Source organism: Acomys russatus, chromosome 5, assembly GCF_903995435.1.
Source record: "Acomys russatus chromosome 5, mAcoRus1.1, whole genome shotgun sequence".
NCBI lineage: Eukaryota > Metazoa > Chordata > Mammalia > Rodentia > Muridae > Acomys > Acomys russatus.
In genome coordinates, this window is record NC_067141.1 from 30,060,062 (window position 1) to 30,085,817 (window position 25,756).

The 25,756-nt window shown below is 39.4% G+C and overlaps 2 protein-coding genes across 2 annotated transcripts in view; one reads left to right on the plus strand and one right to left on the minus strand.

Annotated features, from left to right (window-relative positions):
* The window catches only part of Macrod1 (mono-ADP ribosylhydrolase 1), an 899,697-nt gene that overhangs the window by 792,374 nt on the left and 81,567 nt on the right, over positions 1 to 25,756 (plus strand). The gene's annotated exons all lie outside the window — the stretch shown is intronic.
* The window catches only part of LOC127189792 (solute carrier family 22 member 19-like), a 44,030-nt gene continuing 23,285 nt past the window's right edge, over positions 5,012 to 25,756 (minus strand). Inside the window, exons 5-9 of the mRNA XM_051146895.1 lie at positions 20,118 to 20,241; positions 14,442 to 14,557; positions 7,857 to 8,071; positions 6,508 to 6,616; positions 5,012 to 5,219 (exon numbers count right to left, since the gene is read on the minus strand). Of these exons, the coding sequence (XP_051002852.1) occupies positions 5,012 to 5,219; positions 6,508 to 6,616; positions 7,857 to 8,071; positions 14,442 to 14,557; positions 20,118 to 20,241 (772 nt within the window). The remainder of the gene's footprint in view (positions 5,220 to 6,507; positions 6,617 to 7,856; positions 8,072 to 14,441; positions 14,558 to 20,117; positions 20,242 to 25,756) is intronic.

Sequence of the window (25,756 nt, forward strand, 5' to 3'; positions counted from 1 at the left end):
AGACTAAGCCTCCATCAGATGAATAGCTGGTGTGGTGGTTTGAAGGAAAATGGCTCCATTTCCTCATAGAGAGTGGCACTATTAGGAGGCGTGGCCTTATTGGAGTAAGTGTGGCCTTGTTGGAGGAAATGTGTCACTGAGCGTGGCCTTTGAGATCTCAGGTACTCAAGCCAGGCCCAGTGTGGCAGGCTCTTCCTGTTATCATCAGATCCAGATGTAGAACTCTCAGCTACTGTTCCAACACCATGTCTGCCTGCATGCCGCCATGCTTCCCACCATGATGACAATGGACTAAACTTCTGAACTGTAAGCCAAGCCCCAATGAAATGTTTTCTTTATAACAGTTGCTTTAATCTTACTGTATCTTCACAGCAATAACAATTCTAAGTGTGGTGGTTTGAAAGAAAAAGGCCTCCATGGGCCCATAAGGAGTGGCACTAGTAGAAGGTGTGGCCAGAGTAGGTGTGATCTTGTTGGAGGAGATGTGCCACAGAGGGAGCATACACGACCTCAAAGCCTCAGATATCTTCTCTACTTTCTTCTTTATAAGATTCATGGTATCAGATCTGAACTTGAGGTCCTTGATCCATTTGTAGTTGAGTTCTACGCAGAGTGGGAGACAGGATCGCATCTCATCCTTCTGTATTCAGCTCTTCAGTTTCATCATCACAATTTGTTTGTTTGTTTTTAATGTTTTTTCCCTCCAATGTGTATTTTGGGTATCTTTGTAAAAAATCAGGTAAATTTAAGAGTGTGAGCTTATACGTGGGTCCTCAATTCCATGCCATTTATCTGTGTGTCTATTAACTTGAAATTTTAAAAAATGGTTATATCTCCAGTAGTTTCTTTATTGTTTGGGATTGTTTTGGCTACTCTGGGTCATTTGGCTTCCCATTTGATTTTTAATATTATTTCATAATTTTTATTAAGAAATTTTATTGGAACTTTGATGGGGATTGAACTGAATCTGTTTATTATTTTTGGTAGGGTGGCCATTTTCACAGTATTAATCCTACCAATCCATGAACGTGAGTGGTCTTTTCATCTGGTATCTTCAATATCTTTCTTCAGGGTCTTAATTTTTTAGTGTACAAGTCTTTGAATTCTTTTTATATTATTCCAATATATTTTTGAGGTTATTGTAACTGTGATTGTTTTCCTGATTTCCTTCCCAGTATGTTTTTAATATGTAATGATTTTTTTTTGTATTTTAATTTTATATTCTGTGACTCTGATGAGTGTTTATCAGCTTTAGATTTCTAGTGTAGGCATTAGGATATATAGATATATATTATAAATGTTCTGACTTCTTCCCTTTTTCTTCCGTTATCCCCTTTCCTTGTCTTATTAGTCAAGCTAAGACCTCAAGCACTATAATGAACAGGAGCAGAGGGAGTGGACATCCTTGCCTTGTTCCTGATTTTAGTGCCAATGTTTTAAGTTTAGCTAAATCTCCATTTAGTGTGATATTAGCTGTGGATTTGTTGTATATTGCCTTTATTGTTACATATAATATTTTATCTAACACACTTTTTCCCTGCAACTGACAGCAGACTTGTACATAATTGTTACTTTTTAGACAAACTTGAAATATCTTTCAGGTTTTTTTTTTCAAAAAGCATGATGTTGTTAATTATTATTACTCCACCAGTTATTTTTTATAAATTGTAGAAAAGACATGTCTTTAAATTTAGTTAGTCTTCTTTTTGTTGTAGTTTGAATCTAGAATGTCTCTTAAAGTTTCATTTGTTACAGAATATGTTCCCACTGTTGGTATTATTGAAAAGAAATTTTAAATTATTAACTGTTAATTATTAAAATGCTTAATTAAAAATGGGGCAATGTAGAGAAGTGCTAGTGAGATGCACTGTTGAAGGTCTTGTTTGTTTTGTTCTTGGGCTTATCCTGTTTCTCTTTTCTTCTTCCCCTGCACCTCCTCCTCTTCCTCATTTCCCTACCCGCTCTCTTCTCTTCTCTCCCTCTCTGTCCCTCCCTCTCTCTGTCCCTCCCTCTCTCTGTCCCTCCCTCTCTCTGTCCCTCCCTCTCTCTGTCCCTCCCTCTCTCTGTCCCTCCCTCTCTGTCCCTCCCTCTCTCTGTCCCTCCCTCTCTCTGTGCCTCCCTCTCTCTGTCCCTCCCTCTCTCTTTGTCCTTCTGTCCCTTCCCCCAGACCCCCCTCTCTCCAGGCTTACCATGAAGTAAGCAGCTTTTTCCCAGCATACCTTTCTGCCGTCATCATATACTGTCTCCCACAAGCCTTGAAGTAGCCGATCATATAGCTGGACTTTTATTATTTTGTGGGTTCTTCTTTTTCCCAACCTTTATCCACCCCCCCCCCAGTTTCAGCCCCTTATCACTAGATAGAAGAGAAAGAAGAATGGGGGAGAGGGAGAGATAAAGATCTCTGAATCTAGTTTCTTTCCTCTTCTTTCTTGTTTGAGCATGACTACTAACAAACCACCACCAACCCTCCTGAATGACCAACAGCCACGTACACCACCTCTTAGGGCCCTAGCATTTATATACCCTCTGAAAAGTTCCTAGAATTCCACATGTCACACAATTGCAAAAAAACTATCTGCAGCTGGAAAAACCATGCCTCTGCTAGAGCGTGAGACAAATCATACTCAGCTGCTGTGGACAGTCCCATATCCCCACCTAAAACAAAAACACATTTTATAGTATTTGTGGTTTTCTAAGAAACTGAAATTCTTGAGTTCTCACTACAGATCTAAGTGACCATAGGCTTGATGAGAGTTATAGAATAAATTATCCATCTTTAATTTCCCCAGGTATTGTGTCACAACAATGAGAGGAAGGTTCATCCATGTCCTGTCTGAAAATTTCATGGGAGTATGTTATCATAGAAATATCTCTGGGGCTCAAGAGATGGCTCAGCATGTAAGAGTACTGACTGCTCTTCCTGAGGTCTTGAGTTCAATTTCCAACAACTAAATGGTAGCTCACAACCATCTATAATGGGACAGAATGTCCACTTCTGACATGCAGGCATACATGCAGGCAAAATACTGGATACATAATACATAAATAAACTTTTAAAATCACTGAATATTTATTTCACTGTGCTATGTTTCCTTTAATTTTTTTATTGAGACAATATATATCATTATATATGCATATATATATATACCAATTAAGTATGGCCATTTTAAACTTACAAATTTTTACTATATTGCTATTTGCTAAAAAAAAAAAAAAAAAAAGTCATATCCAGAGTGATCGTGGATCATCAGAAATCTGAGTGATGTTTTTTTCTTATCTTGCTCCTTGATCAGATTCCAGCTCTTGGAGTTACTTAAAACTGTGTCACTTTGATGGAAGTATCTTTCTCCTTTGCTTGTCTGGAGACTCTCCCTCTGGAACACATATATCAAAAATCAAAAACATATAAACAGTGAACCTAAGAGGACACAGAGAAAAATGGCATCCCCTACATTCTTTAGTGTAAACTCATCTTTCACCCAACTGCTTTGAAAACATCCATTATTCCTGCCATCTTGTACTCATCTTGTACAGTACTTGAGTACATCTTGTAAAGTAAAAGGCCAACGTCTCTGGTAACCTCAGTATGATGGCTAATATTGGTGTCAACTTGACACACCTGAGAAGAGACAATTTGGTTGAGGAATTGACTCATTAGATAAGCCTGTGGCATGTCTTTGGAGCATTTTCTTCCTTCCTTCCTTCCTTTCTTTCTTTCTTTCTTATTTACTTATAAATTTAATCTCCTTAGAGCCTAATCCTAGACCCTTCCCTCCTTTCCACCCAGTCTCGCCCTCATGCCACCCTTCCCCCCAATCCCCTTTTCTTTTTCTCAGAAGGAGAGGTCCCCAAGCTCTATCAACCCACCTAGCCACCTCAAATCACAGCAGAACTAAACACGTCCTTTCCCTCTGGGGCCAGCTTGGGTGTAAGGATCCAGTGGGAGGCAGCATAGTCAGAGGCAACCCCTACTCCCATTGTTAGAAGACTCACAGGTTGTCCATGGTGCAGTGTACGTATGTGTTGGGGGTCTAGGTCCAGCACATGCCTGTGGAGCATTTTCTTGATTGCTAATTGATATTAGGGAGCTCGGCTCACTGTGGTACCACCTTTAAGTAGATAGCCTGAGCTGTATATGAAACGTAGCTGAGCAAGCCAGAGGAAGCAAATCAAAGAAGTAACATCCCTTGACTATTTTCTACTTGAAGCTCCCGTCTTGGCTTCCCTCAACGATGAACTCTAACCTATAAACTAAAATATAGACTTTTCTCCTCAAGTTGCATTAGGTCAGTGTTTTATCAGAGCAACAGAGAAACAATGTGGGACACTTTCTATCTTGGTTATCATGGTATTTAGGTGGTGGGAAGCAATGGAAATGCCCCAAAAGTTTTGAAATCCTGCCAATTATTTCATGTCCTATGATCCTTTTGCTGACCATTCCCTTCCTCTCTGTCGTGAACATTTTCATTCCTGATGAAATAAAGATAATATGAATCTCAGCAAAAAAACAAGAGTCCTTCCCTCAGATTCAGTATCGTTTGTGGCAGCTTCCTTAAGCCTATATGTAATTCCCTTAAAGTTATTCAGTGACCACTGCACACTCAAGCATATAGATAGTTTCAGACAGCCTACCAGCACTTACCGATATGAGGGATGAGATGACATGTGTGCTTGTGCATGCTTGTGAATTATTATCAAAGATATGTGTTGACATGAGGTCAAAGAGGACAAAAGACACATATTTTTGTCCCCCTAATCTTTAAATCTCCCTGTGTAGTCTAGGTAGTACTGGTCTTTGTTAGTTAGAGAGTTTCCAGGCATATCTGAAACCATTGCATGAAAAGATATGCAAATGGTTCCTACGCCAAATACAATTTCCACATGTAAACAAAAATGAACCACCTAGTTTTCAGCCTGCCCGGAACAGAGTAGTTTTGGAGACAAGGCTGTTTTACCTTCCTCCTCTCAGACCACTAACAACACACAGGTTCCATAAGGGGCAGGTTGGTACTCACTCATCTTCCACATCTTGGATGGAGTCAGGCAGAGGCTGGTTCTTAGTCTCAGGAAGAAGAAGGACAACAAGACAGGCAAGGAAGGGAAGGGCCCCATAGATGATCCAGGGCAAGGAGGCATCGTATGTGGTGAGGATCATAAGCAGAGGAGACAGGGCTGCCCCAACACTACCAGCAATTCCAGTGACGCCTAAAGCAGTTGCCCTTGAGCACAAAACAGAATGTAGAAATAACTGCATGAGGATGCACACTTGAAATTTGTAACTTAGCATCCTACATTAATAATAGAAATCAACAGTGAATTTAGACATAAGAATATTGATAATTTTGTTCTGTTGTTCCCATTTCTGTTTCATTTGATAGTATATTTTCTCACCATCACAATATTAAAACACTCATTTATCACTTACAAAACCAGACACAGAAGAACAAAGACGATATGTTTTCTCTAATGTAGAGATCCTAGATTTTAGCTTTTATGTATATGTATACATGGGTGGAAGTACAGGAAAATAGAAAGAGAACAATGAAAATGAAAGAAAATATCTTAAGGCTAGTGTGGGTGTGGGTGTGTGTGTGTGTGTGTGTGTGAGAGAGAGAGAGAGAGAGAGAGAGAGAGAGAGAGAGAGAGAGAGAGAGAGAGAGAGAGAAAGGAGGAGGGTGATAATTAGAGTGCTGAAGATAACTAGCAGAAGGGGACTTGAGGGACAAAAGTGGCAGAGCAACCAAAACAGAGTAGATGTAAAAATGTATAATAAACCTATTATTCGTTATGCTAACTTTTTTTTTTTTTTTTTTTTTTTTTTTTTTTTTTTTTTTTTTTGCCTTCCATGTCAAGGTTTCTCTATGTAACAGAGCCCTGGCTGTCCTGCACTTGCTTTGTAGACCAAACTGGCCTCAAACTCACAGAGATCTGCCTGCCTCTGCCTTCTGAGTTCTGGGCCTACAGGTGTGTTCCACCATGCCTGGGCGCTTTATGCTAACTTTTTTAATTGATTTTTTAAAGGGTTTTTTTCCTTAAATAGATTATTTCTCATGACTTTTGCTTTTCTGGGTTCCAAATATTGTATGAGATTTAATTAGTGGCACATTGCTGTTAAATCTATAACTAACTGACCAAAAGGTGACTCTGAGGAAACTTTAGACATGCTTGTTGTTATTGTCACAATTGTTTTAGATAACTATCCAGTCAATGAAAGTAAATGAGCTAAGAAGCCAGCAAGATGACTCAGCAGGTGAAAATGCTTGCCATCAAGCCTGATGACTCTATTTCAATCCCAGAGACCAGAAGAGGAGAATCAACTCCTGAACATTGTCTTCTGACCTCCATGGGTACATGAGCACATACCTGCATAAGCACCCGTCATACATATACGTGCAGACACACAAACAGTTTAATTAATTAATTTATAGTAAATATCAAAAATGTATAGGAGTAAATGAACTAAGAAAAGTTTGTTCTGAAGCTGACAGTGACCCTTGAGTCTTGTACCTGATTACGGTGGGGAGTAGCTCGTTTGCATAAATAAAACTAATGCCAGCAGAGCTAGAAGAAAATGCTCCTCCCAAAGTTGCCAAAACCAAACGTAGGATCCACATTTCTAGAGAGAGGAAGACCAAGGACAGTCATGAAATCTGAGCTTTGAGACTTTGTACTTCCCAAATGCCAAATGGAAAACATCTTTACTGGGGACAAATAAAAGTGTAAAATATAGTGTAAGGAAAGGGTACAGAGGTAGAATTTACTTGGTGGCTAATAAATTGAAGAATAAATCTGGGGGAATCAAAGCTTCTGAACACTTGGACTCATACACCTTAAATCTCTTGATACTTGCTTAAGAAGCAAAACAAACAAACAAACAAAAAACCAAACTGGGTGATTTCAAAAGGAGCTCACTTTCATATTTTCTACTCAGTGTCTCAACAATTTCTCATGCAGGATGTAGGAACATCATGGAGAAGTGACTAAAGATGAGACCCTCATTCATTTACTCATGGAATTTAAGTCCACAATTGATGCACAAAAGTACAGTATCATGCCATGAGAAGATAGAAATCCTACAATGGTGTGCAATCTGGAGATTGGTATGGTTTGAAATAGAGTCTCAAGACTCAAGAATAAGAACTGCTGCTAGGAAAATATCAGACTTTGGAAACCACTCAAGGAAAGTTTCATAAAGTCATTTTCTACTCAATTCAGTGTCGTGTAGGATTCAAACTTGGCATTGAACCTTCAGTTGGGCAAGAAGAAAAACTTTCACTGCTGACAGTCAAGAGTTAGGACAACTTGTGTACTGCTATTTATTACTTAAGTCCATTGAATTCAGTGGAGTCTGTTCTAAGAGTCTTGATGCTTCGTCTACTCATACTTTTCTGTACTTCAGCACAAGTGATGCCCATTTTTTTTATATCAATTTCCAAATGAGGGTTATATTTGTGACCTTATATTAGGAGGCTCATCCGTAGATACTCAGAGCTCAGACATAAGTTGTTACTGGAACTGTGCAATGACACAGAGCAGGGCAGAGGAAGAAACAATATTTCTGTGGCCGTTCTCCATCAGATTCTAAGGTCCTACATGGAATAACAGAATTTGGGAATAACTGTCACCAGTTTCTATGTGCATCTTGAATATAATGAACATTCATCTACTAGAACCAAATGTGACTGATTTTTGACTCTTCTCTGAGCATCTTAATGAAGTAATGTGCCCTAAGTGCCCAGATTAGTTACAAGAAATCCTGGGAATGTAATCTGTTCTGATTTTATAGGTGGGCCTAAAAGTCCCAGGGGAAGGGAAAGAGATCATTTCTTTGCTCTCCCTGTGTCCTTTTTCCTTACCATAAGGCACAAATATTATGGCCAAAATGGAAATTCCAAGCAGGGATATGATAAACAGTTGACTTATTCTACGACCCATGTGATTCACTAAAAAAAATCCAAGTAAATTGGCTGGAATGGTTATTGCACCAGAAAAGCACTGCAATAGGAAGACGTTAGTCCTCAGGTACTGGAAGTTGATCAGCAGGCCAAACGCAGACGTCCATATCACAAATCTGTAAAGAACAGAAACTTACATCGTGAGTTTGGAGCTGATGTCAAAGCAGGCAGTTTTAGTTGTTAAAATACCAAGGTGTAGCTAGGTTTGTTAGGTCCCCAAAGTGGCAGTGTGGATGGTGATGACTTGATTTCCACCTGAGCTGGGTTTTTCTAGAAAACAAAAACCTGAGGCATTTCTCAGAAGCCTTCAACAGCTGGCTGGATGCTCCTAACTGCAAATGGCGGCACCTCGTGTCTCTCTCTGACAGAGTCCCCATGCTAACTACCTGGCTGTTCCAGCTTCTGAGCACACACACACACACACACACACACACACACACACACACACACACACACACACACCTGCCATCCACCCTCATAAAACCCCATAAGCTTCTACAACTACTGCTGTCCTCTACTGTCTGCAGCAGCTTAACTTTTTTATTATTATATTATTAAATTGTTATTTCTGTCCACTGAAAATGGCTATGTTTGGTTGTTTCTTGCTGCACCTGCTTACATTTGGTGCCAAAACCCATGAGAGACACCTTTGGGGAATCAGTCCCTCCTTTAACTGAGGCAAAAACTTCCACGGTACCGATCATTTGCCTGTTGTACATCATCTTTGACTCTGGATTCTTAGTCCATCTCGCTCACCATTTCTCTCTCCTGCATGCCTACACACCTCTCCTCACAGACTGGGCCAAGTGCCCTTCTCTCAGGACGGCTTCAGATTTTCTTTCATGCTCACTAAAGCCTTCTACAAAAGCCTGCTGCACACCGGGCGGTTTCTCTCTCCCTCCTTGGCGCCCTTCACTTGGTTACAGACAACCATCTCTTGCAATCTGAGAGTTCACGTGCTGAATTTCAATCCTCTTCGGGATACCCTCCGGATTAAGTTTCCACACAGAGACGCTCCCTCCAACCCTCCAACAGCTCACTGCCGCCTTCTTCTGCCTCCTAATGATCTGGTGTCTCCACCTCCTTGCACTTGTGTATGCCGTTGGTCTCTTCCTTCTGGCAGATCTCCTAGTTACAGCTCCCAGTGCCTGGACTTGGAAGGAAAGACTTTTCCTAACTGCTTTCTGTCTATTCTTTGTCCCAATACTGTGATTCCTTTTTTGCCACCCGCTCCTCAGCTCTCCATCTTCTCATCAACCATAGGATCTTCTCATGCTAGGCCAGATTTCACACTCTGCTTGCCTGCCTTCTCAAGTCTCCTTCCCGCTGCAGACTCAGAGATTTTTATTGGGTCTTAATGGCTTGTTTTTCCTGAAAACTAGAAAGTCCATCTCAAAGGCTAGACAATGATGCATTCAACCTCCAAATCACCCAGAGTGTAACAATTTCTGCCACAGCAGGAGCAAGTTGTTGAAACTCCTTTATCTCTAAGCTTTCTTTAAGCTCCACTCAAGAGAGTCCCTCACCTCTAAGACTTCAGTGCTCTCTGCTGTTGTACCTTCCTCTGGGGACTGAATTCAGTCTTAAAGATGCTCAAATGTCTTTGGGGTTTGGATAATATTGGAATTCTGTCGCATACTAATAAGCCGGCTCTGGCATTGGGATTTTGCCTGCTTTAGACCCAAGTCTGTTTGCTTTAAACTTTCCTCCAACACATCTGTCCTGGGTCAGCCTGGCCGCCTCAGTTTACAACAGAAGAGTAAAACAGAACATCCCAGGAAAAAGACACTATGTGTTTGAAAACAGCTAAGAGGTAAAGTATCTGCAATAGAGGCTACAGATGACAAGCGTAATTGTAGATTCTGAATTACGCGCCCCCTTTTCTTCCCCTTGGTTTTACTATCTTTGAAACCTTTGCTAAAATTAAAACTTTATCTCAGATTTGTAAGTTCATTGGGTATGGCTTAACTCTGTAACAAAAGGGTAATTTAAATTTTGTAACAGAGTTGATAGCTAAGACATCTATACATAAATCATCTTAATTTGCTACAGCATATCATGCATGTATCATGGATTAAACTCTTGTTTATTTAAAATAGGACTTACTAACATATATGTTTTGTAATTAATATTTATAGTTTCCCAAGGTTATAAAAGTTTATTCAGCTAACAGGAACAAATTTAAAGCTATGTCTTCCTAAGTTCTACTCAGGTTAACACAAACTGACTTTATGGAGATGGCTTCAAATGTGGCAAACAAGCCACTGGGCAAAATGTCCTGGTTTCTACCACAGACAGAATTATGCCTAAAAATGGACAAGCTTGGATGGCGGTCAAACTCTGCCAAGACAGGGTAGGCAAGTCCTCAATAATTCCTGCCTCACAAATATGTCTGTCAGATATATTGGGCTAGATGGCTGGAGATGATTATGGGTGACTGTTCAGGCAACAAACTGTCTCTGTCATTTTTTCATTTTGGAAGCTGCTAACCTGCACTTCTGGTTTACTCAGGTAATTAATTTTTATTCCTTCTCAGGTCTCTGATGGAGTTGAAGACCAAATAGTTTAGTTTTACAATTAAGCTTAATTGTTTAAGGGTTAAGATGTTTTTAGGTCTAGATAGATGCTTTAAGTTGATAGAGATGAGATATGACAGATATTGATTTACATTCAGAATTTTAGACCCACCAAGATAGGAAAGATATTTTCTTCAAGTTTGCCAAGTTCAAATAGCCAAAACATTATGAATGTAACATTTTTATAATTCCTGGTTGTTTTGTGATTTTTCTTGCTGTATGTAGTTTATTGTATTTATGTATAATAAGATAAATGTGTGTGCAAAAATTTTAAATAATAATAAAGGAAAAAAGAAAAATACTACATTAAAAAAAAGATATATGTCCAACTACTTCTACCTTAAAGATATATCTAGCCACTTGTACCTTTGTGTTAGGCTTTCACTATTTGAATAAATTGAGTTGGGAATGGTTTTTTGTTGTTGGTGGTGGGTTGTTGGGTTTTTGTTTTTGTTTTGGATTTTTGTGGGTTTTTTTTTTTTTTTTTTTTGGTTTGGTTTAGTTTGGTTTTTTAAGACAGAGTTTCACTGCATGGCCCTGGCTGTCCTGGAACTCATTTTGTAGACCAGTGTGGCCTCAAACTTACAAAGATCTGCCTGCCTCTACCTCCCAAGTGCTTGTTTTAAATGTGCATGCCACCACCACTCAGCTTATTTAAATAAATTGAGTCATACAAGAAACTGTGATATTTTATAAAAGTACACTATGAAAGTATCAGAAAAATGAGATTGTATTTATGGTTGAAGTTTTATTTTGATATTAAAGCATCTTCAGTTAAAAAGTATAAATTTTAAGGTTCAAGCTTAACAAAAGTAAAAATTATAAATCTGAGTCTTATAAAATTTACTGATTTGTAAACTATTAAATATAATTAAGACATGCAAGTCAAAGTACTGGTCAGTCAGCTTATAAATGATCAAATTATTTAATATACTCAAAACTGTGTTTTTAGTCATGCTAAGTACAAGTGTAACATTTATAGGGACAAGCCTTAGCCTTCTGTGTATGTTGTCAAAGTTAAGTCTAAAGCAAGTAACTGAAAACAATTAAAGTTTGTTAATGTCAAATCAGATACTACTTTAAGATGCCCCTTAAACTTCTCAGAGAGATCTGCTGAATGTGGCACCTACGATGTTTAATGGAAGGAGGAGGAGGAGTAAAAGGCTTCCTGTGACAGACACAAATACCAGCTTTTAACAGCATCTCTGAGGCCTCCATCAAAGAAGATAGGACCCCAATAGACTCAACCTGGGACCTGCTTCAAGTAGGGCAACACTGGCCTCTGGACAAAGAACTACCCCACGCCTTGCCTGGACTTTGGATAGGCAGGACACTGTATAGTTCATTGCACCATCCTGTCTCGCCAAGGTAAATCAGTCCCCCATCAAAGTTCCTCTTCTACAGGAAAATCTCTCAGATCTTCTGGGCCTGTCATCCAAAGACTGATGCTTCCCTGAGACTTCTGCCTCAACAAAGCTCTCAAGATTATCATGGAGGAGCCTAGGCTAAGTCTCCATCATTTTTAATTTACACAGAGGCCACTTGGTCTATAGTTCTTGCTTGCTCTGGTAAAACTTATCTTCCTCAGGTCTCTGGGATAGGTGCTGATGGCCAGACCCTCCAGCCTAGGCCTACCTATCTAGGTCTCCCCTCTGTTCTATGGGGCCACCTGACCACTCACTCCTTCATTCTTATGTCTAATTTCCAACCCTCTTGTTGGGCAGAGATTATCATGCCTAAATTATGCTTTTCTTTTTCTTGCATCCAACCCCTTCCTGAATTTTCCTTCTTCTCCTTGCCTCTGAGGACCAGGCTCCTGTGGTTTAGCTTTCGTTTAAATACAAACTGAGTATATTTTTCTATTTCATATCAAATGAATAAATTGTGCCTGTTATGGGGGAAAACAGAGGTGCTTTGACAGATACAATCTTTTGGTGCTTCATCTGGCCAAAGTTTAAAAGTCTTCTTTCACCTTTAAAACATTCTCACTTTACGATAACTTTGGGTATAAAAGGTGAACATGTTGCTTACTGATAAGATAAATCTAAGAGTTTTAAAGAAAAGTTTAAATTACCTGAGCTTCAAAACTGAGGCTCAATTACCTGCCAGAATAAGACGGTTATAAAATAGAAAATGTTATTACACCAATAACTGTTTCAAGTGTAAAATTCAGGCCTTCCTTTTCCTGAACTCACTTTGTAGACCAGGTTGGCCTTGAACTCACAAAGATCACCCTGCCTCTGCCTCCCATGTTCTGGGATTAAAGGCATATGCCATCACACCTGGCAAAACTTGCCTTTTCAATGACTACTTTCAATAATCAAACACCTATGTCTCATGATAAATTACTCAATGTTTATGCAAGTTAGAAAGGTATGAAAAAGTACTTTAAGGTTTGTAAAAATGAGACCTAAGGATAATACATATGACATTAAAACTTGAAAATTTGAAGTTCAACATATTAATCAATTAGATTTTGATAAGATATGTTAACCTAGTCTTGATAACAGTTACAAGCACTGGTTACTAAAACTTTTTTTAAAATAATTAAAATTATCATGGTCATATGCTCAATTTTTTAAAAAATTCCTTTGGGTGTTTTCTTTTCTAAATATAGAGTTTAAAAAGTACTTTTCTTTGTGCTGGAGACACCTCTGTTCTTCAACCTATATCTGTCTAGTCCTCCTCAGATGGTGATCTGAGGACAATAGGGCAGAGGAAAGAGAGCTCACATTTCTTCCCAGAATCACCTCAAGCTTTTCCTCCTCTTTGTCTTCTTTCCTGCCAGGAAGCTTCCATATGCTGATAATTTCCAGGCTTTATTCTTTTGCTATGACTCCAAAGAATGCACCTGCTCGCACTGTTTGCAGACACTTATTATCTGCTTTCCCTGCAGTGGGGGTTTCAAGGCAGATTAAAATTGGCAGTGGTACTACTGACCTCTTCTTGTCAACTTTAAAACACTCATGTGAGCTTCAGGGAGTCGTGACTGGACTCCATCTGCCATAGTTCAAACTGGCTCCAGATCCCTGTCTGATGAGTACTTCTCAAAGGCTTAAGGTCTCCTGCCTACCAGCTACTCCTGAGGGTGAGTCCTTTCCTTCCACTGGTCTTGGGGCTCTGACTGTGACAAATGCCTGAAAGCCTCAAATATGTGTACAAGAACTCTCTAGGCTTTTGAACACTACCGTCTGCCCACAGTCTATATCTATGCCAGCACATCTCCACCCAGCTGGCTGATTCCACCCGGAAATCAACCTTGGCTCTACTATTGCTCCCGGAACAACTCATCTCTCTAGCCTCCTCAGCTGTCCTACAAAACCAGAGAGCCCTTGACCTGCTGACTGCCAAGAAAGAAGGCACTTGTCTCCTCCTCAATAAAAAATGCTCTTCTTAGTATGTAAACTAATCCGGCCAGGTAGGCCAGGGGTTATGAATTAACAAGAGGGCCAGGCGTGGTGGCGCACACCTTTAATCCCAGCACTCGGGAGGCAAAGGCAGGTGGATTGCTGTGAGTTGGAGGCCAGCCTGGTCTACAAAGTGATTCTAGGACAGCCAAGGCTACATAGTGAAACCCTGTCTCAAAAAGCCATCTCGAAAAGCCAAAAAAAAAAAAGTACATTCATGTACCTTAATTTTGAAATTTGTATCTCCTTTGAAATTGAAACAGATGAACAGATATCCAAGTTTGTACCATGACTGAGCTTCTGAGTGTCAGTCTCTAGTGATGAGTCCAGTAAGTGGCTGAATGAATGACACCCCTCAATGTACAATTAGTCTGTGTTCCTAAGTTCAGAACCTTTTGACTACCTCCAACTCCAGATATTTACCATTTTTTTTTAATCTCCAAATGCGTCAGTGAGAAAATTGTATCTCCAAGCTATTTTACTGGGCACTTTGTGAAGCCTACCTCAGAAGGGACAGGAGACATATCCGCTTGCGCAGGGTGGGTGTACGGAACAAGTCCCACAGGGAAGGTTTTGTCTGCGAGGCCTCCAGCTCCTCCTTCATGGTGGTTCTCACAACCTTCAACAACAGCGTTAATGAACTGTTTATTGTCACAAAATGATGGACACAGTGGGTACACGGGCCACCTGCAGAGACCTAGATCAGCAGTTACGATTTCTGTCCAGTGAAAAATATAAACATCAAAGAAACAGTGTCAGCTATAAACCTGCAAGAAATATGAAACTAAAGAAGTCTGGCAAGGTTTCAGTAACTCCATTTTGAGATGAGCAAGCCAGAAGTTTGTAAAATTCCACTGTTACAAAATGTCATAGCTGCCCCTCCCTACCAGGGAACTAGGGTTGCTCCTCCCTACCAGGAAAAACCACAAATGTTAAGGATCCGGCCACCTGTCAAGGCAGGAAGTCCCAAATCCAAAACATACTGTGGCAGTTGCCTGTTCTGAATTTACCAATCAGTTTAAAGGTCTACTTTGTTCTGCCAATCCTGAAGTGTGTTAACTGCTGTTGCTTAAGCTGCTGGGTTATGAATGTACAAAAGCTTGCCAAATTTGCTGTTCGGGGTTGCCTCTCCTCAGGGTGCAGGTCGACCCCAGCTGGATCAATAAAGCCTCTTGCTTTTGCATCTAGCCAGTCTCTGTGTCTCTCAATTGGGACCTCCCGGTAGTAGGATCCTTCCGCGGGTCTTACAAAACCAAGAGAGCTTAAAAAAAAAAATCAAGTGATTTCTGCAGTGAGGATATGTTAAGTAAGGAGGTATAGGTGGACTCAGAACATTGAAGGTGGGGTGTAGGGGAGAGATGCAAATTAGGGAGAAAAAAGGCAAGTTAAGACTCATTTAGATCATGGTCTCTTCCAGAGGTCTGACTGAGAACTGCTTCCCATAGGCTCAGGTATGTGGACGCTTGGTACCAGTTGGTGGCGCTGTTTAGGTGAAATGGATTTGAGAGTCACAGCCTCGCCCTACTTCCAGTTGGCACTCTGCTTGTTGCTTGCAGTTAAAAATATAGGCTCTCACTCAGGATGATCTTTTCTAGTTCCATCCATTTGCCTGCAAGTTTCATGATTTCCTTGTTTCTAATAGCTGAGTAGTATTCCATTGTGAAAATGTACCACAGAGTCTTTATCAATTCTTTGGTTGTTTCCAGATTCTGGATATTACGAATAAGGTTGCAATGAACATAGTTGAGCAAGTGTCCTTGTGGTATGGTGGAACATCTTTTGGGTATATGCCCAGGAGTGGTATAGCGGGGTCTTGAGGTGGACCTATTTCCAGTTTTCTGAGAAACCTCCAGATTGATTTCCACAGTGGTTATACGAGTTTGCACTACCACCAGCAATGAAGGAGTGTTCCCCTTGCTCTGCATCCTCTCATGCACTGTTATTTGAGTTTTTGATCTTAGCCATTTTGATAGGTGTAAAATGGAATCTCAGAGTTGTTTTGATAACCCACACTCAGAAAGACACATTTGGTACATATTCACTTATAAGTGGATATTAGCCATCATGTACAGGATAACCATACTATAATCCACAAACCCAAAGAAGCCAGGGAGAACTCAAGGGAAGATGATTGAATGTCATTCAGAACAGAAAATACAATAGACATCCAAAGTAGATGGAGGGAGGGGACTGGCTGGCAGATGGATGGGGAGGGTAACGGGAGTGGGGATCAGGTGGGGAGGGCCAAGGAGAAGAATCTGGAGAGATAACAGAAATCTGTGAGTAAGCCATCTCTGGGACAGGGAAGGCTCCTAGGAGTCTATGGCTGTTTTCTGGTCATATCCAGAAAATTTACGTGAGACTAAATCAGCGGTTCTCAACTGGTTAGCCTAATACCATTAAAAAAACAAAAACAAAAACAAAAACACTGATACTTACATTGTGATTCATAACAGTAGCAAAGTTATAAAGTAGCAACAAAAATATTTTTTGCTTGGGGATCACCACAAAATGAGTAGCTGTATTAAAGAGTCATAGCCTTAGGAAGGTTAAGAACCACTGGACTAAATTAACAGGCAATAGACTAATTTGGCAAAGAAAATTTTAAGACAAAAAAAAAAAAAACATTGAATCTGTGCTGTGGTTATATTACTAAAACCTCCTATGCAGGTCTAGAGTAAAAAAAAAAAAAGTGGAACAGAAATAAATGCAAAATGTAAAGCTTGCACACACAAAAAAAAAACCCCATAAAATCACTAAGATTATTTTCAATCAAGGCATGTGCTTAAAAGGAGCTTGAAGCCATTAAGAAAAGGCTTGGAAAGATGGGAAATGTGTTGAAAAGCAAGACCCCACCATCTAGGCTTCCAGTTTGTGGAAAGGGAAAGTCTAAGAAAGAAGGCACAGTTTAAACATAAAGACCACAGTAGTAGAAGTGGGCCAGTGTTCATCCCAAGCTGGCACAGCCCAATTTGGTAGTGTCATACATGTGATACTAGCTTTGGAGCCATTAAAAATTCAAGAATTGAGGAGGTCACAGATTCTTCCTCCACAGTTTCAGAGAGTCACCAGGGCCAGCCAATTGTATGCTAGTGCTGGAGTCACTGCAAGAAGTCCCTCAGAGTCTAGGAGGCCTTCATAGTCCATTGTATAAAGCCATGAAAGGGAAGCCTGGGTTTCAATGGAAACTCTAAGATGTGGAAGGCACCAGAGCTGTGAAACATCCGCCAAGAAGAGATGAATAAAGCCTGAAAGAGATGTATGTTGCAGGCAGCAAATCTGGAAGCATAGTATCAATCTAAGCCTTTGAAACCAAAGATCTAGACAGTGGACATGGAGCTACAGGATTTGGTGTTTGTCCTGCTGGATTTTGGTCTTGCTTTGGCCATGTTTCCTCACTATGCTCCTACTCCTTCCACTTGGAATTGGAATGTATATTCTGTGCCATTGTATGTTGGAAGTATGTAACTTGTTTTTATTTTATTTATTTTATTTTATATTATTTTATAGTAAGGCACAGTTAAGAGAGTTTCTTTAGACTCAGAAGAGACTTTGTACTTTAGTCTTGGTCTGGTGCTCTGTGTATTTAGATCCTAAATCCTGGTCCTCAAGACCTGGTTGCAGTCCAGACTAGTGCATTCTCACATACACTGAATGTAAGTAGCCAGACTAGCTTAGAAAATTAGTATGAATGGTCCTTGCCAGGTTACTGTGCTTAAGCTTGTTAAATAAATCAATAGGACTCTGTCTCAATTATCTGGGAACTAGCTGAGTTAGAAAAACCTACAGAATAAATTTTCTTCAATGCTTTAGACTTTTGAACAGTATTGAGACTGTGAAAGACTATGAGGACTTTTCAAGTTGGGCTAAATACGTTTTACATTATGATATGTCTATGAGCCAATAGGGTCTTGAGAGTAGAATATGGTGATTTCGATGAGAAATGTCCACCGTAGGCTCTTATATCTGAACACTTGATCCCCAGTTGATGGTGCCATTTGGGGAGGCTATCCAATCTTCAGAAGGTGGATGCTTGCTGAAGGAGGTGCATCCCTGAAGGTTGGACCCATAAGGCAAACAAACTCTTTATCACAACAACAAAAAGTAACTGTTACACTTTATTTAGTAGTTTCCATCTTTTGATCTTGTCCAGAGACCAACCCCAGAGGATGGTGCTGCCCTTTTTAAGGTAGTCCTCTAGTTTCACCTAATCAAGATGATCCTTCACAGGGATGCTCAGAAACTAAGCTAACGTACATATCACAGGCATGCCCGGAGACTTGTATCCTCAGTGATTCTAGATCTCGTCAAGTGGATCATACCATGGCTGATGGTTTCCTACCAGAACTATAATATGAATATATTGCTAAACACATCATATGTTTTGCTGGCAGGATATAGAGAAATCAAGCTACAACTGAGCTGAAAGCTTCCTCCCTACTAGCTAGCTTTTCACAGTCTTGGAAAGTGCTATGCGGGCTGCTGCAGAAGGATTTTCACCAACAGTTTACTCCACTGTAAACACTTATGTTACACTGTAACATGCCAGAGAATGTGTGTCTGCTTGTGCAATGTTGGCATCACTGCCATGGGGTTAACAAAGACTTTCTGATTGGCATTGAGGCCTGTACAACAAGCGATAACTTGTATTTGATACATCAAGCCTAGGTGAAAAACCATAGTTGTGCACATCATAGACATTAGTGGGGACAGTGTGCTAGTCTGAATAAGTATAGTTCCCATAGGCCCAGATATAGAATATTTGGCCCCCACTTTGTGGAACTACCTGGGAGGTATCAGGAGGTGAGGCCTTGTTGGAGGAGATGTGTCACTGGAGTGAGATTTGAGGATTCAAGCTTTTTCTGTGTCTGTGTCTTCCCCATCTCTCTCTCTCTCTCTCTCTCTCTCTCTCTCTCTCTCTCTCTCTCTCTCTCTCTCTCTGTGTGTGTGTGTGTGTGTGTGTGTGTGTGTGTGTGTATGTGTCTTTGTGTCTGTGTCTGTGTCTCTGTGTCTGTGTCCCTTTATGCTTATAGATAGAATATAACCTTTCGTCTACTGATCCAGTACCATGCTTGCTTGCCTGCTGCCATGCTCCTCACCATAGACTCTAACCCTCTGGAACTGTAAGCTTCCAAATTAAATGCTTTCTTTTATAAGGTGAATTGGTTGTGGTATTTTTGTCACGGCAATAGAAAAGTTACCCATGCTGCTTGGGAGGTTGTTTTGGTGTTTGGACATGTGCCAATTAAATTGCCATCTAAATATTTGTGTCCATAGAGTACTGCTGATGTCAGTTATGGTTAGATATGTTTCTTTTTACAATGGGTACAGATACTGAAAATTCAGAAATGGGAAATAAAAGTGCTGAAAATAAGTGACTGTTTAGTGCTCATCCCTAAAGTGGACATCTATATTACCCCTTTCAAGGCTCAAGGAACAACATGAGGAGCTTAAGAACCAGACATGGTCCAGCACATATAATTCTATCTTCAAGGCTTTATGTAGCCATTGTACACTTAAACTTTTAGCCAGCTATCCTGGTTACCTGCACAAAACCCACCCAGATGGTCCAGTCAACATTTCATCAAAGAAAGTAGAGAGGCTTGTTGAGGCCTTTCCATTCTTCACGACTTACTGAACCTTGGTAGATGAAAGTGGTCATAAAGGCTCCTGCTCCTGAAGATTAATAGTCAGTTAATGATTGATTTCTGGGAGAGGAAAGACATTTTCTTCAATTTAATAGCCACTATAAGTTGTCCACCATTCTGTAATTAGCCTCTCATTCATGTTTCTGTTGCTAACCCTAATTAAACTTTTTGCTTCACACACAAAAAAGACATGAAAGTCCATAGGGGCTGTGTAAAAAGAGGAAGGGAACCAGTGGGAGTGAGAGAAGAACAAAAGCAATGAGTGATAAATATGACAAAATATATAATATACATATGTGAAAATGTTACAAGATTCATTGTTATGTATAATTAGTATATGCTAAGAAAAAGTTTAAAAATGAATAAAATCCTATGGATACATTTTTACAAACTAAATTCAATAAGCAAAAGGAAGAAGAACATGTTTTAGTCCTTTTTGAAATATATATATATATTGCATCTTGACATTTAGACATGTATGTATCAAGCTTGTGTTTCCTTTGCGTCGTAACCAAGTCCCATCACGCTCACCTCCATGGTTAGGATGTCTCCAGAATCCTTCATTCCATTTATGTGTGCAACTTTTCTAAGTTCCTTTAAGCCCTTCTGGGGTTTGTTGGTCACAATCAGCCACCGAGCTGACTCTGACAGCCACCTGCTCAAGAAGAGGTTGGACTTAAAAACAAGTCATCTGTGCTCATTTTCTGGGCCAAGTTTGTTTTGGGATAGGTCTCATGGTTAAAACTCATTCTGTTATGGAGGTAAATATAATCTTATGTTCTCTGGTAGTAGGAAACGGTTCACGCATGCAGTACACTTGTGCTTTTGGAATGCAGGGTGCATGTGTACATGGAGTTCACAGAACTGAAACATAAGGGACACCTACACAGCACTTTTTCAGGTTTCCTTGTTAGAACGTAGAAAATGTTTATTCATAATATTTATCCTAATTAAGGACCTCTGAAAATCTTACATACTAATTATATCATCTGAACTACATTTATTCCTACACTAAGAATGTGATGAAAGAATAATCTCGCTCACCATACATGGATGAATAATCTGACTAAATTTCTCATCTATATAATGGAAGAATAAGTGCCACAGTGTTAATTGATAAGTTGTAAAGATGAACAGTATATGAATGAGCCTTCAGAAGGCTTATTCCTTTGTATCTATGAGCTCATCTCACTGTATCAAACCTATAATCACTTCTTAGAGTCAATTCTAACCAAGTGTGTCTCCTTTGTTGATCCAGTATTGGAGCAGTTTTAGATTTTTTTTTTTTAGGGAAAGGATGTAATTTTGCTTTGAAAGCTAAGCCCACATAGGCTTTTGCACTAAGCAGGGAACCCCAGCTTCCCCTGCTCAGGCCCATCCAGGCAGCCTGGAAACTCACAGTGCCAATTTGCAGAGGAAAATTGCATCTCAACCGTACTAAGACTTAGTCCTTTCCTGAACACTGTGATTCTAGTAGAAGAAAAAGGCAACCTGAACCAAAAGAAAAAGAAAAAAATAAAGAAACACTCAACCAACAAAGTTTCACTCAACTGTTTCACTCCCAGCTAAGAAACAAGAACAATATAATAAACCAGGACAACTTGACTCTTCCAGAAGGTACTAACTACATATAATAACAGATATTGAAAATGACCAGGGAAAAACTCAGACAAATAATTCAACAAAATGATTACAACCATGTTTAACACCTCAAATAAGATGTAAATATGCTCCAAGAGAAGAAAAACAGAGGAATAAAATAAGGAAGTCAGTACAAGATACAAAAACAGAATTCAATGACGAGATAGAATTACTGAAGAAAAACAAGCTGAAATGATGCTGAAAATGAAAATTTTCAATAATCTAAATAAAAACCACAGTGAAGCCTGGGTTGGCCTCAGACCCATGGTCTTCCTGCATCCACCTCCTTCAGCAAATCCTACTGGCGTGTGCCACCACAACTGACTGTTTAGCTTGAGGGTTTTGTTGGATTCCTAACAATGGGAATAGGGTATCTGTGGCTCTTTCGCCTGCTCCTGAGGCATTTTTCCTCCTGCTGGTTGCCTCATCCAGCCTTTATATGAGGGTTTATTCCTAGTCTTATTGTATCTTACTGTGGCATGTTTACATTGATATCACTAGGAGGCCTGCTCTTTTCTGGAGAGAAATGGATGAGCAATATCTGGGGGAAAGCAGAGGTGGGGGGGCTGAAAGGAGGAAAGGGAGGAGAGGCTATGGTCAGGATGAATGTATGAAGAATACATTTTTAATAAATAAAACAATTTTGGAAAAAGCACAAAAACACCTCAGTGAAAAGGCTCATCAACAGAATGAGTGATGCAGAAAACAAAGTATCAGGAACACAAGATAAAAGAAACAAGTCATTCAGTGAAGGTCAGTGATTTTTGTTTGTTTGTTTTGTTTTATTTTGTTTTGTTTTGTTTTTGAGGCAAGATTTCTCTGTGTAGCCTTGGTTGTCCTGGACTCACTTTGTAGACAAGGTTGGCCTAGAATTCTGACTCTGCTTCCCTGAGTGCTAGAATTACAGCCATGTGCCACCACACCAGCAAAGATACATTTTTAAATATATATGAATGGATTGTTGCTTGAGGTGTTCCACATCTTTTACCAACCTCAAAGGAAGCTGAGGACCCATGGAAGGGCCTGTTTTTAACTCCAGGTCAAGATTATAAGTGTGTGGGAAGATCCACATCTCCCAGTAGCCCTAACATAGTGGCTGAGGAAATAGGGTGGGCCAGATCTGACTCTGGGTAAAACCAATAGGCATGCAAAGAGCTCCTTTACTCACAGCAAAAGCTGTAAACCCAATCAAGAGGGCCTAACTGACACAAAGGACAATACTTTAATCTCACAGGAACAATAGAAATAAATCTTCCAACCCTAAGAACCAGTCCCACTGAGGAAAGGTGTAGAGAGAATATCTTGTGTACTGAATGAATGCATTTACTGTCCATAAAAGACCTATGTCCTATAGGAAAGAGTAGAATAGAAGGTGGAACATTCATCAGGAAGAATATATTGTGGGATAGAACCAAGTGTAGGAGATTCCTCTGGGAAGATGTGAGGACAGATGCATGGCACCTCAGCAGAGGTAACCAGCCATCTGGCATAATGTAGATTGGTATAAATGGGTTATTTTAAGTTATGAGCTAGTCATAAAAGAGCCTAGATATATGGCCTAGGTATGTGTAAATATATTTTGAGTCTCATGAGTCATTATTCTAGGAGATTAAGGCCAAGAGGAAAAACCTCCAAAAAGAAAGGGGCATCTCAACCCTACTAGGACTAAATATTGCAAACTCCACCACTGAAATTAAAGGAAACTATAATTTTAAAGTAAAAATATAAAAGAATAAAAAGAAAATGAAACCAACAAACTAACTCCAGATGAGCAAATCCCACCACAGAAATGGAAATAGCATGGAAAACCAATACAGCATGTCTCTACCACAAATTACTACTCTCATACTAATGACACCAAATGAAAATGACTTGGAGTAGCTACCAGATAAAGAATTCAAAAGAATAATTATAAGAATGTTCAAACAAAGAAACAAAACCAAAAAATAAAAATAAAATAAAGAATGTTCACACAATTCAAAGGAGACATAAATATACTCCAAGAGAACAAAAACAAAGAGATGAATGAAATGAGAAAGTTGTGGTGACTTAATGATATGTACCTAATAGCCTCAGGCATTTGAATGGCTGGTGGTACTGGGGGCAAGCTTTGACAGTTTAAATATTTATACCATTTCTAGTTCACTCTCCCTCTGTGCTTCCTGCTTGGAACTAGAGATGTGAGCCCTCTGCTTTTGCTAGAAATAAACATGCCTGCCACCTGCTGCTATGATGGACTCTCATCCTTCTAGAACCATAAGCTCAAATAAACCCTTCCTTCTGTAACCTGCCTTGATCACAGTGTTTTATCAAAGTAATAATAAAGTAGCTATTAAAGAAGTCAACCCAAGATATGAAAAGAAACATAGGATTACTGAATAAAACCAAAATTAAAATAATTCCAGGATTAAAAAACCCAATGAGCCAAATAAAAATCTCAGTGGCATCCTTCACTAATGAAATGAGCATGTGACAAGCAGAGTATCAGAGGTGAAAGACAATGGAGAGGAATTGAATCGTCCAATAAAGGTCAATGATAAATATAATAAGTAGGAAGAGAGCATGGAAAGGTTCTGAAATGCCATGGAAATACCTAACCTTCAGACTACAGGCACAGAAGAAGAAGATCACTATAGGAAAGAAAGGCATAGAGAATATTTTCAATAATTATCATACAGATAATTTCTTAAACCTACGGAAATAAATGGTGACCCAGGTACAAGAGGCCCACAGAACTCCAAATAGACAGGGTCAAAGGAAAAAAAAAACTCTCCATAACATATTATAATTAAAATATTTAAAACATAGACTAAAGAATGTTAAAAAACTACAAGAAAGAAAAATTGAGTAACTTATAAAACAAGCCCATGAGAATAGCTCCTGATTATTTCACAGAAACTTTTTCAGCCAAAGGAGCCTGGAAAATGTATTACAACTTCTGAAAGACAATTGCTCACCAAGAATATCATAATGAACAGAACTATTAAAGTTAAAGAAAAAAATTAAAGCATTTCATGATAACAACAGACATAAGCAATTTCTGGCAATAAGCCAGCTCTACAGACAGCACTAGAAGTAATATTTTCCCTGAAGACAAAAATAAACACATACGCACACACACACACACACACACACACACACACACACACACACAGTAACAGGGAATAAAATAAAAATTTCAGAACAATTCATCTAAAGAAGTCTAAGAAAATATCACCAAAACAAAAATGACAGAAATTAATACACCGCATTCAAATAATAGTATCAATGGTCTCAATTACTCAATAAAAAGGTAAAAATGAGAATTCTAAGGAAATGGGCCTAAGAAACATGTAGACATAGATATTCTAATATCCAATGAGACAGATTTTAAAGTAAAACTAGTCAGGACTGAGAAAGTAACTCATTCCATATTCATTAAGGTAACAGTCCACCATAGGCTATTACAATTCTAAACATATATGTACCAAACACAGCTGCACCCAATTTTATTAAAAGCAACACTATTAAGTCTATAATGCCAAATTGACTCCAATACAATGATAATGAGTGATTTCAATATCACATTCTCACCAGTAGATAGATCAAGATTTTTTTTTTAATGAAAGAAAATTTGTTTTTAAAAGCAAAAGAATAAGAGGCCACCAACCACGAGAATTCCAGGTAGTCCACCCACCCGCCCATGCACCTCTCTCACTCTCTTGGTAGCCCCTCAACCTATAGCCAATCACCTGTTCCCTCCTTGTTGCCATGCCCAAGCTCCTAAATCCAGAGGAAACCCTCTACCCAACCACAGGGACCTCAGAAGTCCAGCCACCAAAACTGGTGGAAACCCCCGGTCAACCACAGGCCACACAGGCCAGAAGACCAGAGAGGAAACAGAAGCCAAGAAACAAAACATCCATCCAACAAAGACAAACATAAATCAGCACCTAGACCTAAATGCCAGCGTTGAAACACAATCAACAACAGTCAAGGCAGTATGTCAACACCAGAGCCCAAATATTCTACTACAACAAGCCCTGAATATTCCAAAACAGCTGAAGCACAAGGAAAAAACCTTATAACCAACTGTATGGAGATCATAAAGATCTTTAAAGAAGAAAAGGTTCCCTCCCTTAAAGAAATCAAGGGGAACCAGGTGATAATGATGCAGGCCTACAATCCCCAGCACTCTGGGAGGCAGGGGCAGGTGGATCTCTGTGAGTTCAAGGTCAGTCTGATCTACAAAGTGAGTCTAGGACAGCCGAGGCTACACAGAAAATTCATGTCTTGAAAATAAGAAAGAAAGAAAAAGAAGAAATCAAGGGGAAAAAATATGAAAAAATGAATAAACACCTTTTAAAAAAAGAAAGAAAGCAAGCCTAGGGAAAAAACAGTTGAAGGAAATGAATAAAACTATTCAAGACTTGAAAATAGAAATAGAAGCCATAAAGGAAACACAATCTGAAGGAATTCTGGAAATGAAAAATCTAGGTAAGTGAGCCCTGTGGGTGGGATGTACAAGATTCACCAATGGAATACAAAAG